The sequence below is a fragment of the Cololabis saira genome, chromosome 1 (genome assembly GCF_033807715.1).
Source record: "Cololabis saira isolate AMF1-May2022 chromosome 1, fColSai1.1, whole genome shotgun sequence".
Taxonomy (NCBI): Eukaryota; Metazoa; Chordata; class Actinopteri; order Beloniformes; family Belonidae; genus Cololabis; species Cololabis saira.
In genome coordinates this window covers 17,581,653-17,597,486 of record NC_084587.1, presented here as the reverse complement: position 1 = coordinate 17,597,486, position 15,834 = coordinate 17,581,653, and the positions used below count along the sequence as shown (strand labels likewise).

General features: G+C 41.5%; 1 protein-coding gene across 6 annotated transcripts in view; it reads right to left on the bottom strand.

Annotated features, from left to right (window-relative positions):
• The window catches only part of si:dkey-92j12.5 (multiple PDZ domain protein), a 70,643-nt gene that overhangs the window by 18,715 nt on the left and 36,094 nt on the right, over nt 1-15,834 (bottom strand). For 5 of the 6 annotated variants that reach the window (XM_061715186.1, XM_061715328.1, XM_061715361.1 and 2 more), the window contains exons 21-25: nt 12,303-12,608; nt 8,577-8,756; nt 7,940-8,117; nt 2,342-2,452; nt 698-763 (exon numbers count right to left, since the gene is read on the bottom strand). In XM_061715186.1, the coding sequence (XP_061571170.1) occupies nt 698-763; nt 2,342-2,452; nt 7,940-8,117; nt 8,577-8,756; nt 12,303-12,608 (841 nt within the window). The remainder of the gene's footprint in view (nt 1-697; nt 764-2,341; nt 2,453-7,939; nt 8,118-8,576; nt 8,757-12,302; nt 12,609-15,834) is intronic. The other variant, XM_061715446.1, reaches the window with a different exon arrangement.

Sequence of the window (15,834 nt, the reverse complement as noted above, 5' to 3'; positions counted from 1 at the left end):
AAAACAAAGGGTTTGAACAAACAAGGTAGGTTGCGAGGGACTTTGAACCAAAGGGCTTCTATTTACAAATATGGACGCTAATTACTTTTTGCAAGTCGGTTCGATGCAAATGCAAGGCAGCTTTTAAGATCTTGCATACCACACAAAAACACAAACACACACGGAGCAACATACCAACCTTAAAGGGGGTGGGAATGAAGGGATTTGCGGGGGAGAGGCTAATGAAAAGACTGCTGAGTGTCTCTTCTTCCTAGGGTCATGCAGGGAAATACAGGTATAGTTCTGCATACATGGCAACCAAAGCAAGTCTATGTATAAAAACGAGTATTTTCTGTTCTTGAATAGTTTTGTATAACTGTGTAGGTGTTACTGACTCATTGCTCTCAGTATGATGCAGTGAATATGTAACATTCTTTATAGACGACAGTCATATGCAGCAACTGTGACTAATTTATAGTTTTTCATATTTTCCAGTGAAATCTATATATAGTTATAGTTTTTTGAAACACAAAAAGGACTGTAGTTACAGACTTTCACCACTGTGGGGAACTGTTCGCCTTGTGTTTGGTGAATATGATTACTCCAGCTTGAAAAGGAGCCTTATCTCATGACTGAGGCAAGTTTTACATTTAAATAATCTGTCAAAAATAGATGGCCACAATGGAGACTTAATATAGAAAGAAAAGTGCAGCATTACCTTGCTGTTGTGCGAGTTGAACATCGGTGTTGGATTTTGTCTTTCATGCTGGATGACAGTATGGGTCTGTGAGTTAAACAGATTAAAAAGAATATGCAGATATGTTTTATTTACATGCTTTCTGTCCTGGAGATGTTATATTGTCATGTTACAAATATCCATGTATCAATCGTGTGAGTTGAGATGCAGGTTGAAGTTATTTGCAGCAGAAGAATCACAGCTGCTCCGCGATAAGAAGTACGCATACCCGAACCTATATCACCGAAAGCTAGTGATATTCAAATGAAGCACATCAATCACTTACGCTTTCCAGCCCATCGCTTCGTCAAATTCACTACTCAAGGCCTCATTGAAGCAGTGATTACTGCCATCTGCTGTGCAAATCAACATATGACAGGCAACACCATATAGCCCCAATCTGTGCTGAAATCCATGAATAACATCAGTATGCAATTACAATAACCACACCCATAACACATGATTGTTCTTAACTAAACTTGCATTAAAAACAATACAAGCGTTAGCCTTTTTCCAAGTTTTACCCAAGTACCTCCAAACAGGTGTAAATTACAATGTATGTCTATATCTATCTATCTATCTATCTATCTATCTATCTATCTATCTATCTATCTATCTATCTATCTATCTATCTATCTATCTATCTATCTATCTATCTATCTATCTATCTATCTATCTATCTATCTATCTATCTATCTATCTATCTATCTATCTATCTATCTATCTATCTATCTATCTATCTATCTATCTATCTATCTATCTATCTATCTATCTCACATTCAATTCCTACAATTGGGATGATGTTGTACACTATTCCTATACCACTATCTCTACTTACCTCTACCCTCTCTCTAAGCAAGCTATACATTGAATGAACCAATGATGTTATCGGTACAAACAGAGGCATCGTTTGTCATCGGCCATTGGATTTCCTTGTATGCGACCAAGCGCCAACCATCTAACTGCCGCCCCATATGGAAAAGATAGAAGTTTTTGTCTCTTTTATCAACAAGTCTTAGCTCCGCATGAGCCTCAATGCGCATTGAGGCTCATGCGGAGCTAAGACTTGTTGCAGTTCCTTGATTGGCCGCTAGAGGCTGGCTGCAAAACCGTGCCAATCTCCATTGACCCCATGCTTAAATGTCCAACTTTAGAGCAGAAATAAACATATTTACAGCCTGGTTAAAAAAACTGCTAAAGCCAATGGTAATATTTGTGTTCGCCATCGAGTCAGCTCCCGCTGTAAATGTCTGACGGCAGCTCTGCAGATATTTTGATTGGGTTCAGCTGAAGGAGTTGGGAGCAAAGCTAACTTTGATTGACATTGGTCGGGTGTTTCCGTCGGCTTCCAAAGCAACATGGCCGCTCACCGCACAAAGAAAAAAAGGCTTCAAAACAGGTCTTCAGAAACCAATGGGTCACATGACTGAATGCGCCTTCCATTGTTTTATACAGTCTACGCAACACAAGCCATGAATCAACGCTTCATCTGGCATGCCCACTTTTGCTTGCTACACATGACGACATGCTTTGCCGTCCCAGTTCATTTGTCTCATCACTACCACATGTTACTGTATATTGCCAAAGTTGTGCTTTTGTTGATTGTTCCCTTTTTGATGATAGTACCTGAGGTCTGTACTGTCCAGGGTGAACCAAGAGGACCACAGAGTCTCCCGCGCTGCGGATGGCCTCTACTGCCTCCTCGTGGGTGGCGTCTCTTAGGTCCACACCGCCCACCTTGGCCAGGACAACACAAAAAACAATATACTTTTTATACAAGCAATGCATTTTCCCTCTTATTTCACTGTGGTCAATAGAAGTTAGAAAACCTCAAGATTAGTTTAGACCCCCCCACCCCAGTAATTCAACCGAGAAAACGCTTTTTTGGAACAAGAAGAATAACTTCCTTTGTGTAAAAAATCTGATTCCTTAAATCCCAGGAGTCTCAAAATAGCTATGCTCATTAATTTGAAACACTGCCGGCAATGAATTTAATTCAAAAAGACAGCTACTGAGAAATGATATGAAAAAATTCTGACAGATGACCACTTTTTTCCGTCTCTCTGTGTTGTTCACGTAGCGCTACAATAATACACAAGAAAAGCCTGTTTTACAGCCTTCATCTGACATGTGCTGGTGAGTATATGCCCACGGCAGCCTGAGATTTCTTTTTTTTTTTTTTTTTGCAAATGGGAGTGGAATCTGACATGATCTTCTGCTGTTGTTATGGTCCACTCGCCTCAAGGTTTAATATGTTGTGCATTCTGATGGCATCATGCTCACAGTGTTGTAAAAAAAAAAAAAAGGTTTTCTTGGTTTCTGTAGCTCTGCTGTCAGCTCAAACTAAAGAAACCATTCTTCTCTGATCTCTCCTGTCAACAAAGCTTTTCTGAGATCAGCTGCTCTACCGCCAACAATCATGTCTCAAACAAAGTGCTCACACTTTGTCCCCAGTTTGATGGCTGATGGGGATATCAAAGTGGGCATATTATGTTCACTCTCTTATTTTATTTGTTTTATTGTAGCTTTGGGCCCTGCATAACACCAAAATAGTGCAATTATTGATCAAGGAGATGTTCTTTCTGAAAATGGGCAGATTTGGCAAGAGGGTTTTTTGATTGGTCAAATCCATGGGGCATTCCCCATGGCTCATCCTAATTCCTTTACTCTTTGATGCAAATAGTTAGTTTGGTTCCTCTGGATTTCACTTTGATTTCCAGGGGGAAGAATACCAATGGATGCACAATAAACTGCCTTTGGGTGCCACTGGATAGACATACAACCAATCAGAGAAAGAAGAATCTGACAAAAACAGAGTTACAACCATACTAATTTAAAAAAACTAAACAAAAAAAGACATAAAAAAGTTTGCAGAGGACTAAGAACAGATTGATGATGGCTGTCGGTTATGCAGTAAAAATTGTTTATTCAAGGTGTTATTAGCAATTCAGCAGCCATCTTGGTTATTTTGAACTGTGGTTCTTGGGCGCTTGTGTACGAGTGATCACATAAAGCCCACCTCCACCCTCTCCCTGTTGGAATTGGTTCAGTACATTCTGCAATTGTGGAAATGATTGTGAATGGGAGTATAAGACGTTACAAGAGAAAACTTTCACGAAGTAAAGGGGCATGGCTGGTTAGGCTTCAAGGGCAGAGTTAATGGCTCATACACTTACGATCTGTTGCATGTCATATGCATGTTTTCAACATATCAATGCATTATTACATGTCATCACATTACATTTACAACTGAGAAGTACTTTCAAGCTACAGTAACATAGTAGATCACAACGTAAGTGTTTTTATAGCAGCATTCAAGTGCTACTAAGATCACATTCAAGTGCTGTTTAGTTGCAGTTTAGAAAAAGCTGAAGATAGAGGGCAGACAGATGGTGCTCTTGGAAGAGACAAGTTTTCAAAAGCATCTTGAACGTAGAGAGGGGCAATTCAGCTCTTGTGGCTACTGGTAACTTGTTCCACCATCAAGGAACCAGGGGGGAGAACAGTCTCAACTGCGACCTGCTCGTGGGAGGGGAGGGCAAGGGCAGTCGGTGTTCTTGTTATGGGTGCATAGGTGTAAAGGCTGTCTGTTATGCAGTAAAAAATGTTGATTCAAGGTGTTATTAGCAATTCAGCAGCCATCTTGGTTATTTTGAACTGTGGTTCTTGGAAACTCGTGTACGAGTGATCACATAAAGCCCTTTACGATCGAGTTCATATAAACAGGCAACCACAGCTAATCAGTGTTGCTCAATGAACTGAGGAGTGACGTCTGCCTGTCTGGGTTGATTAAAGACCAGACAGATCGTTGTATTACGGACCAATTGTAGTGGTTTGATTTCACAATTTGAAATGCCAGCTAGGGGCACATTGCAGTAATCGAGGTGGGATATAACCTTGGGCAGTACCTGGAGTTGAGTTGCATATTGATTCAGGTAAAGTCTTGTTTTTTGTATGTTGTAGAGAGCAAAGCGGCACGATCAGGAGACTGAATGATCATAGTCAGAGAAGCATAACTGGTCATCAGTCATGACACCCAGGTTCTTTATAATCTTTGTGGGTGCAACAGTAGGAGATGCAATATGTATATTGATATTGAGGCTGATCAAACGATGGGCAGTAATAACTGGTGGGAATGACAGGTAGAGATGTGTATCATCTGCATAGCAGTAATAATGAACGATAAGTCCTATAAGTGAATAATCTGACCCAGAGAGGCGGTGTATATGACAAAGAGAAGGGGCCCAAGTACCAAGCCTTGGGGAGGTGATGATGTTTTCCCTGACCATGACACTTTAAAGGAACACAGCAGAGAATCACGTGAACAGAGACTGAAAGTAATTGAGATCAGCAGGATTAGAGCTTCTTCCCTTTCCTTCATGCAGCTTGGAGAGTATTGCGCAATTTATAGATGATATCAGTCAGCCACGACGAGTGAGGCTGGCTAAAGCGTTTGGTGGGTATGTTTGGTGTATCGATAACACAGACTATCCAGGCAAGAGCTCATGGTCGGAGCTCAATGTAGAGCTGAGTAAAAACAGAGTCAACATTTTTACCTCTTTGAGGGAGTTATAGGAGAGCAAGCCAGTTTGAGGCCAAATTAACTCCTCAATGTAAGGTTTGTCTACATGAATGTTCTCACCACTTAGGACGAGCAGCATACAGTCTGCATCTGGGAAGGAAGACAGTAGTGTATCTAACTCATTCACAAAGTCACCCAGTGGTCCTGGTGGACAGTAAATAACCACAAAGACTTTAATCAGAGACGTCACCATGATACCATGGTATTCAAATTTAGTATTATGTGTTGTCCTGCAGCAGCGGAGCAAATTTCCATTCGTCAGAAATCAAGATGCCAGTTCTGCCTCCTTGCCTTAAACAGTGGGGTGTGTTGGAGAAAGAGTAGTCACAGGATAGTGCAGCTGCAGTAACAGTATTTTCAGGTTTTATCCAGGTTTCAGTGAGTGCCAGGAGATCAAGTTTTAAGCTGCTGGAATGAGCAGCAACAAAATCAGCTTTATTAACTGCCGACTGGCAGTTCAACAAGACAGCAGAGAGGGACATATGTGTGGGTGTGGTTTGTCTTGGCAACCTGAGATGAGACCAATTTCTTTGGCTTCTGACACAGCAATATATTTTACAGATACCGTTGATGACCGATATTGACTAAATGCATATTTCGTTAGAGCAGGTGGTTAAGTGCTGTGGCAGTAGGACAGCTGGCCTTGTTGGTGTCCTTGGTCGGTGGATTCACACAGGTAGACTCGCTGGTCTTTACCCAAGTAGATCTTCACACGAGTAGGGCGACACATGAGGGCTTCCACTGATGCTCCATTTGCAGCAGTTCTATGATATAGATGCCATTTGTCCACAGCTGTGTGCACAATTTCCCAGTTACCAACACAAAACATTTGATTTGTGGGCGCGATCATGGCCACATCCCCTCAATTGTCCCGAGACTGTCCGCAAGAACTGGCCGAAACTCAAACACGAGATCGGTGAATGAGAGTGCTCCAGGTATAGCAAAGAGAGAGAAATCAATTATGGCGCTTTTCCACTAGCACCTACTCGGCTCTACTCATCTTAGCTCGGCTCGACTTAACTCGGTCTGGTTTCTTTACCATAACAATTCAGCACCATGGGCAGAAGTAGGAGGGTTGGAGCGAAGCTGCTGTGACATACAGTATTTGATTGTGTGATCTAAACGAAGAAGACAACAACACTAAAGATGTACTGTAGAACATAGAGGTGAAAGAAGGTTTAAGCGGCAGCGCTTTTTTTTTGTGTTTGTATGTCTTGGCGCTGCTGAAGAGTCAGCTGGAGCCGCGAGCAGCTATGAAGTGACAGAGTTCCTGGTAGATCTTGTCGTTCCTTATCGCCGTCTAGATCCCTTTTTAATTCTCTCCTCAGCCACCAGGTTTATGAACATCTGCACCTCAGAGTTGGATCATGAAACAGACTTTTGCGCTGCCATTGCCTGTTGAATAAAATGAACAAGAAGCTGCAAGTCGCTCTTTCGCTGATTTCCGCCTCCTGACACAGACGTCTGACGGCCCCGACCCCTGACCAATCGGTGGCATGTAGTGTAATGACGTCAGATACAGCCCGACTCAGCCCGCTTAGAACCTCGTCAGAGTAGTTACAGAAAAAGTATCTACTTGGCACGCCTCGACCCCTAGTGGAAAAGTGCAAAATTGCGGGCTGAGTAGGTACTAGTGGAAAAGCGCCATTATATTACTTCTGTAAATTCCAAATGCCCTGTGAGCTTGTAATTCATCAACACTCTGTTTTCAGCATCTCCTGTACAAAATTACCTCAACACTTGAAATACCTCCACACATATTCGACTCAGGATTGGATTCAGAACATGAAATTCGACAGCATGACTTACAGCAACAAAGAAGATTAAAGCTGGTCGCCTCTGTTTGATAACTGTTATCCTAATTAATGAATCCTTTGTATTATCTTAGTATTATCTTTCAGTTACTCAGTTTCTGTATATTTTTTTTCTAAAACAGTCCTCTGTGACGTTTATCAATAAAAAAATCCTTTACTTGAAAAACAAACTGCATACACTAAGCCACATCAGCTAACTTCCCTCAAAACCAAAAACACATTTCTTTAGGGACATCCTGGAGCCAAAATGAAAATACTTGGTAAGAAGTACTAGCAAATCCAGCCGGATGGATAATGTTGTCAGTCCCTGCAGCCGCAAGCTCTTTTAAAATCATTGCTGAAGCTCTTTCTCAGGATGAACATTGCCAGTAGAATATGCCCATACAAAGAAAGACTGCTATGATGTAATAAAGAGCAAAATGTCAGAAAAAAAACTACCTATTCAGATAAAAGTTTTCTTAGTGATTAGAAAAAAAACGTTTTTTTTATTTTGTTTTTGCTATGGGATACCAAAACTAACCCTAACCCCTTTCCTTTTTTTAACAAGCCTCTGGCTAAGTGAAATATAGTAATTCATCATATTAATACTGTTGTTAAGCATAACATGGCCATCCAGATTAAAGTTCTGGCTCCATTAATAACCAAATGCATACAATGTACTATGAAATTGCAAAAAATTCTTTATGTATTCATGTAATACATAATGAAAGCTAAACTTAGCCTTCATTTTTTTTCCATGATAAACAATAGGTTGGAGCATTTGAGTTTTTTGTACATTTTAATTCACAAATCCAAATGGACATATCAGGGCCAAATAAACACACGGACCTCGAGTATCCTGTCTCCAGTCCGGAGGCTGCCATTATGTGTGGCCGGGCTGTCGGGGCTGATGTGCTTGATGAAGACACCCCTCATCATCTCTCCGCTGCTCACTCGGCGGCCCATGCCTCTGCCTCCCATAATGCTGATACCCAGGGACTGGCCTGGTTCTCGGGTCAGCCGCACACTGGAAATCAGAGCAGCATGTATTCTCAAACACTGTAGCGCTGATAATCCCTCTTAAAGTATCGCAATGAACAGTTGTTTACAGCATTACTGCAAAAATCCACAAAGAATGACAGATAATTAATCCTGCAGGTGCATTTCTTCTAAGGCAAACCAATAGAACATTTTACCCGTCAGAAAGCCACACAAAAGCATGCGCATGTGTGTGCAATGCATATTATGTGATTTATTCTTGGTGCAGTAAATGTGGGAAGTAGCCACTTTATCTGAATTTCAAAAACCTGAGCTGCTCTGACTTTCATGTGAACATAATTTGCACACTCTTGATTCGGTAAAAACTTTTTTTTTCTTTTATAGAAGGGTTTAAGGGTATAATGGGCAGGGTTAGAAGCATGGCCGAAAATGGAAAATGTGAATTACATCCAATGACAACTGTTAGTGAAATATCTGCTTCACTCACCTTTTAGGCTGATCCCAAGACATTGCTGTGTGAGATCGACGCTCTTCATCTCCCTCTTCTTCCCCATCCAACTTTGGCGTTGTCACATCTGAATTCACATTGTCTCTGGAATCCCATGCGGTGTCTCTGCCATTTTCTTTTTTCTCACTCTTATGAGGTAGAACTTTTGGATTTTGCCAACTAGACACACAGAAAAAAGGAAAAATGAAAGAACATAATATACATTGGCAAGTAAAGTATGAGAACCCTCTGGCATTTACTAGTACTCTGCATTAATGTGCTGTCAAGGCGGTCTGCTTGTCATCTAAGAGACATTAATAGATAAACAAAATGCGGTTAAGTTAATGTGGCACAGACAATTATAATTTCTCCTGTCTTTATTGAAAACGTTCATTAAACACTTACAATGCTGAGTGAAAAGTAAGTGACTCTTGGAGTTGGCAGCTGGTCCAACCCCTCATGGTAGCAAAGACTTCAAGCAAGGACTGCCTGCAGCTCAAGAACAGACTTGCACAACATTCAGGAGGGACTGTTAATCTTTCCTCCTTACAGAACTGCTTGAGCTCAGACACATTTGTAGGATGTCTGGTCTGTTTATTTTTCCGAAGCCTTTCTGTGGTGGAGTTACTTTCTCCAGCTGCATCATGCAGCTCCTACTAGGCTTCACCTGGCGGAGAGCCACCCTGACACACCCTGCGGGGCATTTTTCAGAAACTCGAGATTCAATTTCCTCTTCTACAACGGCAAGTGGCCCAGGCCCTGAGGCAGCGAGGCTAGCCCAAATCACCATACCCCCCCCACCGCGTGTCAAAGTCGGGATGATGTGTTGAGCTGAATATCTAGCACCATATTCTTCTCAAGCGATTCAACATTAGTTTCAACACCCATCGCAACATTTTCCAAGTAGAGTTTCAGATCTCAGAGTAGTTCTTTGGCAATCTTCCGATGATATGCCATGTCCTCTAAAGTTGCTTTCGTCAACGAAAATTATGACTAAATATCGTTGTCAACGAACCTTTATCAACTGAGGAAAACAAGACGAGACACAACGGAAAATGCAGGTCATGTGACGATAACGATAATTAAATATATAATGCAATATTGTAGACGAATAAAATGAGACTAAAATTTAGATTACAAAATAAAAAACTCTGCTAAAATGTGTCTTCATTTTCGTGTACCAAAACGAGACGAAATGTTATAACAAAGATCCTTAATATACATTTTCTTAAGTAGTTTCCTCTGGTTTAGTCATTAAACCAGTTTAGTCTTTAGATCTTTGGATACACTTTCCTACATAGACGTGGAAAAGAAAACCCAATGTGTCGTCGGAAAAGAAAAAGATGGGGAGAAATGTGGAAAAATAAATATGTTGTAAACTCAAATTGTCTTCTGTATCTGGAATGAATGTATTCTTGAGTCTATAAGGTAACAATAATATAATAATAATATAATATAATATATATATAATATAACATATAATAATATATATGTAATAATTACCTTGTTTGAATTGTAAAATGGGTTTGGCTAAAAAAAAATCGACTAAAATGGTCCTGGACAGTTCTGACTAAAATAAGACTAAAATGCTCACACTTTTAGTCGACCGAAACTTGACACGACTAAAAGGAGAATGAACGTGACTAAAACTAATAAAAACTAAAATGATAGCTGGACCCAAAGACTAGACTAAAACTAAAATTGAAACAGACTGACAAAAACAACACTAATGTCCTCTTTGGAGAACACTGGCTTCGTTCATGGTGTTCTGATATGGACAACCTGTCTGTTCAGTCTTCAGGTGAACACATGAAGAGAGATGTTTGCAGTGATGTCTTCAAGTCTTTAGCTGTTACTTGTGGGTTCTACTTTACCTCACTGAGGATTCTATGATGTCCCTTTGAGGTCTTCTTGACAGGATGCCCACATCTAAGAAGACTAACCGCCGTACTCAACCTTCTCTCTTTATAGGCAGTTTGTCTGACTGTGGACTGATGGATGCCTAAACACTTGATGTACCGTACCTTTCCAGCCTGATGAAAATCAGCTACTCTTGATCACATGCCTTAAAAGGTCTCTTTTTTGCAATGCAGAGTTCACATCAGCAAATGCACCTTATTGGCAGCAAGCTTAAAGCGTCTAAGTGTCTCTTATCAATCAAAGTGGCTCTAAACCACACGGGTAAACCACCGACTCCAATTAAGTTTCATTGAAGTAATTCAATGCAGTGAAGGCTTCACAGAGTTTTTCCCGCAGAACTGCGGTGTGTTCAATAAAAACCTTATCAGTTTAAGAACATTTTGTTTGTCTATTATTGTATCTTAGATGAAGCTAAAAATCACATATTATGGAAAATAATGCAGAAAAACCAGTAAATCCCCAGGGATTCTCATACATTTTCTCGGCACAATAGATTTAATGTGATGCTTAGTGAAATCCTGAAGATTCACTTTACAAAATGACAAACATTATTTTGCTGAAGTGCTTCAGAGGGGAAAATGTCCTATTTTATGTTTTATACTGCTTTTTTTCCCCCCACAACTTACAATTCATAATCTAACTCTGTGTTCATACCACAATTATTTGCAAGAGCTCTAAGTCACTGAGTCTAATTTCACAACATCATCCAAGCAGAAGTCCTGGGGGTAACTATGTATCGGGATGTAAGTTGCCATTTATTCAAGCCTTGACACTTCAGTCATGACACTAGTGGGCCTCAAGACATACTGATTAAGGTGAAAATAGGCCTGAAAATATACATTTTCTGCCAGTGAGGTCACTACATAGTGGTGTCTTGAGGCTTAAGCACATATATATATATATATAGAGTCTCCTTTTATAGTGTACACTCTGTGTGAGCGTGAATCTAAGAGCTCGAGAAAGACAGATTTTTATTCATGAATATATTTAACGGTGGAGAGCTGTAATAAGCCTAAGGATGTGAGTGATAGCAGGGCTGTCTGCACAGCACGAACCTATGGCTGGTTAACATTCAGAAGAGGGCAGAACAAATGATTCTTTCGAGGGCTGAAAGAGCGGGCCGGGAGATGGGTGATAGGAACCAGGCAGGGAGGAGAAGCAAAATAAGAGGAAGAAGAGTCAGGGAAAAAAAAAAAAAAAATGAGCAAGCTGACTGAGGGTGGGATGAAAGACAGATGTAGGCGCGCACAGAGAAAGAGACGGAGATGTGATTGAAAGATAAGAGTGAAGAAAAGGCAGCGGAGAGAAATGGGAGTGAGGGAGGGAGGAGAAAGGCAGAGGCATGAAGACGAAGTGAAAGCAGGGACAGACAGAAGCGAAACAATTCATTTTCGCTGACAGTCAGCACTGGGATCCATAAGAGAACGGCTAAATATAACTGAGAGCTTCAACGGCGTGAGAAGGTTTGGGCTGTACCACAGAGAAGAATGGAGAGGAGAAAATAGACGATAAGAAAGCTCATGCCAAGAGGGGTCCACACAGAAACACAATGTTTCCTTGTGGATATGGTTAATTAAAGTGACACATAACTCAGATCATTAATCTGCTGGGTAACTGCTGATGTAGTATCAATAAAACTAAAGGACTACAGTCAACTCACTAAAAAACTGGGAACGTAAAGACATCCTGCAAACTGAATACTCAAAGTCTAATAAACCACCAGACAGGTTTAACTAGCACGCTGGGGCCGGAGCAGGGATAAGGTGACCATGAATAATAGGCCGCGCTCTCTGGATCTTATATTACCTTGAGTCTGAAGTCGGGGTGATGGTAGGAACGGCGGCCGAGCTTCTGACTGGAGCTTTAAACGAAGCGGAGGCCCTGACCGTGGCCGGACCCGGAGCTGCGGCTTTAAATCTGACTGAGGCTGACAGCCTGAGTTTGGATGCAGCCGGGGGGCCGGGGGGTCCGGCTGAGGCCGACGCCGGCTCAGGAGAAGAAGCTGGTAGAGTCGGTGAGGAGGAGGCGCTGTCAGTAGAGATGGATGCCAGAGGCGGCAAGCACAGACGAGCCCGGTGTTCGTCCACCTGATGGGCCGGGACGTAAGTTATCCTTGAAGTGAGAGCAAGTTGTAAAACAATTAGTCAACATTATTATCCTTCTATTCATACATAGCAACCAGATTAGTGATTATTGAATGAGTAATAGAATCACTGAGTAGTTAAAAGGAACAGTAGTTGTGGAAAATTATCCTTATTCAGAGACCTATTAAAATTGGTCTAGAAGTTAGTTGAATTTAAAAATACTGCTGGAGGCTGCTCAGTTTAACTAAGCTTAAAAGAAGAAGCACAGAGGAAACCATGTCCCCTTTCCCAACCCAAAGGTACAATAGCTTCCTTGTTAACACTATAGGTTGTGTGTTAAGTTTGCATAAAAAGATTTTTGTACTTTTTCCAGTTCTGTACTTTTTCAATCACCGTAACTATATTATGGCAAGTAAAGTAAATGATAACCTAATAAAACCAGATGTGATTTGAGAGCAGAAGCATGAGAACAGGCTGTTAAGTAAAGGGTTAATCCATCAGGGTAGGACTTTGTTCAACATATGTTCATCAAAGATAAATAAACCCAATGACTATCAGCAGATTTAAAGGCAAGGTAAAGAATTCTGCATGATTTCTAACCCTTCCTTTACTGTTTTGGCGCAAAACTCAGCTTGTGAAATGGCTGAATATAAGATTTTGTTTGGCAAGTGCTAAATTCATGTTTTGAAATTCCAATGTCTGTCAGCACTGGGATCCATAAGAATTTGGCAAAAACATTTTTAATTCATCATTATTTTTACTCAAGAAAGATGCAGACGTATGCCACAATTTACCGTAAGGCAAGTATCGTATTTGTGGAGCCAAACATGTATTAGGGTTGCTTCTTCTTGTTTGCTTTTTCTTTTGGTTTAAATTATATGACCGCAAGATGCAAAGAAGATGTTTCCGTTACAGTTTTGAAAAAAAAAAAAAATTTGAATCCAGAGAAAAACACCTCATGCACATGCAAAAAATGTTTGGGATATGTGGAAGTTTAAAAACCTAATTTTTTTTTTTTGCGTTATTTTCCCTATTTTTCTTTAAAGGTGACCTATTATGGCATTTAATGTATATTTTAAACAGGCCTTGAATGTCTTAAAAACAATCTAAAGCTTGTTTTTTCTACATAAATCATAAATCCAGCCTGTGAGCCCTGTCACTAGTTTTACCGCTTCTAACCTCTTTTTCTGCGCCTCATTTTTAGGGAAGGGGGGGGTATGATAATGAGGCTCTGTGCTGATTGGCTCCCTGAATGACGTGTAGCAGGGGAGGAGCATAAACCTCGCTCCGCCAGAGCAGCCCAAGCCTGTAAATTATCACAACACTGAATTTTCACAAATGGAAACCTATTGTTAAAAAAATAAAATATGAGTTGTATATAAATAACATTTATGCACTATTTAAGCCGGATCTACCCGGCGGATGCTGAATGCTGGCCCCGGAGCCACGCCGGGCGCCCGGGAGCAGCGCTGCTGGAGCCGCGCGCATCACCGCGCGCATCACCGCGGCTTTAACGGGGGAATCTGACCGGTTCCGACCGGCCGGGACCGCAGGAACCGGCCTGGACTGGTGACAGGGACTCCCGGGGACCGACCAGCGGAATTTCAGCCGGATCTGCCCGGCGGATTCTGCGCGACGGGCGCTGCAACCCCACGCCCGGCGCACAGATCGGCTCCGGAGCGCATCCGCGGCGCATCGCCCGTTACCGAGGATCAAACCGACAGATTTCGCTGAAAATCTCGGAGGGTGAAGCTGATCCAGCCTGGGACGGACCCCCGAGGACCCAGCTCCCAAACCACCCGGGAACTTGGATGATTTAACCCGGATCCGCGGCGCCGTCCGACTGGCTGAATGAAGCACCGCTCCAGCAGCGGAGAGAGCTTGTTGTGGGCGTGGTTTCAGCAGCGGAGGCTGAACCTATGGAAATGAGCGCCTATGGTGACGTCACCATAGGCGCAGATTCAGAATGGCTCAAAAAAAGGTCACGTGACACTGGGGGACTCTGTCCGGCGGGGGTCAGAGACCCTGCAGAATTTCATGGTATTTTGTCTCCCCTGTGCTGGCAGGGTGAGGGGAGACCACTTTATATATGTTAAAACAAGAAAAAACGTGTTTTTCATAATAGGTCCCCTTTAATCAAGCCTTTTTCGTACTTCGAGACGTTGACTCGCTACATGACATGTCTCCTCTTGGGATTCAAATTAAGAGCAGATATCCAACATTATACTTTAACCTTTAGTTGTTTAGCAAAGACTTTAATTAAACAAGTAACAGACAACATGGTGAGAGACTGTGGTCTAAATAAAGCAGATAAAACAAAGTAACTGCAAAGTAAATGCAAGTCAGACACTTTAGGGTGTTAGAGTTTTTCGGAGAGGTATTATTGTGAAGTATAATTCTTTAAGAGATTCTTTTTTTAAGTTGAGAGGGTCCACCAGAACACATGTTTCATTTGGATCACTCAAAACAACAACAAAGAAAACCGCCTGGACTGAGGCTGCCTTGTGTGAAGAAATAGAAGTCAGATGCTGTCCTTCAGATGAACAGATTGAGAAGGAACAGCAGCCTTTTTAATTGACTTGAAGTCACTCTTTAGACAAGTATTAGTGACTTAAACTGATTTGAGCGCCCATAGGTAGCTGGTAGAGGTCGGTAAATAGTGAAATTATTTGTTCCCTTTTTGGTTGATCTAATATCACGCCCAACATCACACACGCTGTTACTTTAATGGGCTATCCATAGGGATTTCCATGTACACGGAAGAGCAAGAGCTGGGTAGCAAACTCAATCAGCTATGGCTTGTTTTTTCCCCCTGATGATGTGTAATGAAAGGTCATGGGAAAAATCCATCGGGGACTGATGACCAGGGATTCGGTAGAGTCCTGATTTTCTTCCTTCTGAGTATTTTAACGACATAATAACAAGGCTGCCAAATGCAGTATTTGTTTTGCTTTCTCCAAACATGTATTGTCTTATTTACTTCAAAGGAATATGCCGACATTTTGGGGATTAGCTTATGTGCTGTGAACCCCAGAGTTTGATATGAGGGTACAGGCTGTAGCATTTTCCTTACTTTATTTTCCAATAACTCAGTCTGACAAAGTCCCTGCTAGCTTATCTTAGCATGGTCACTGGACATGGATTCCTATGCTGAGTTCAAATGAGAAGATGCTGTATATGCACAAACCCAAAATATTCTTTTATACATGTTCTGACGTTTATGTTTACTTCGTGTGGTCTTTATTCATGACATT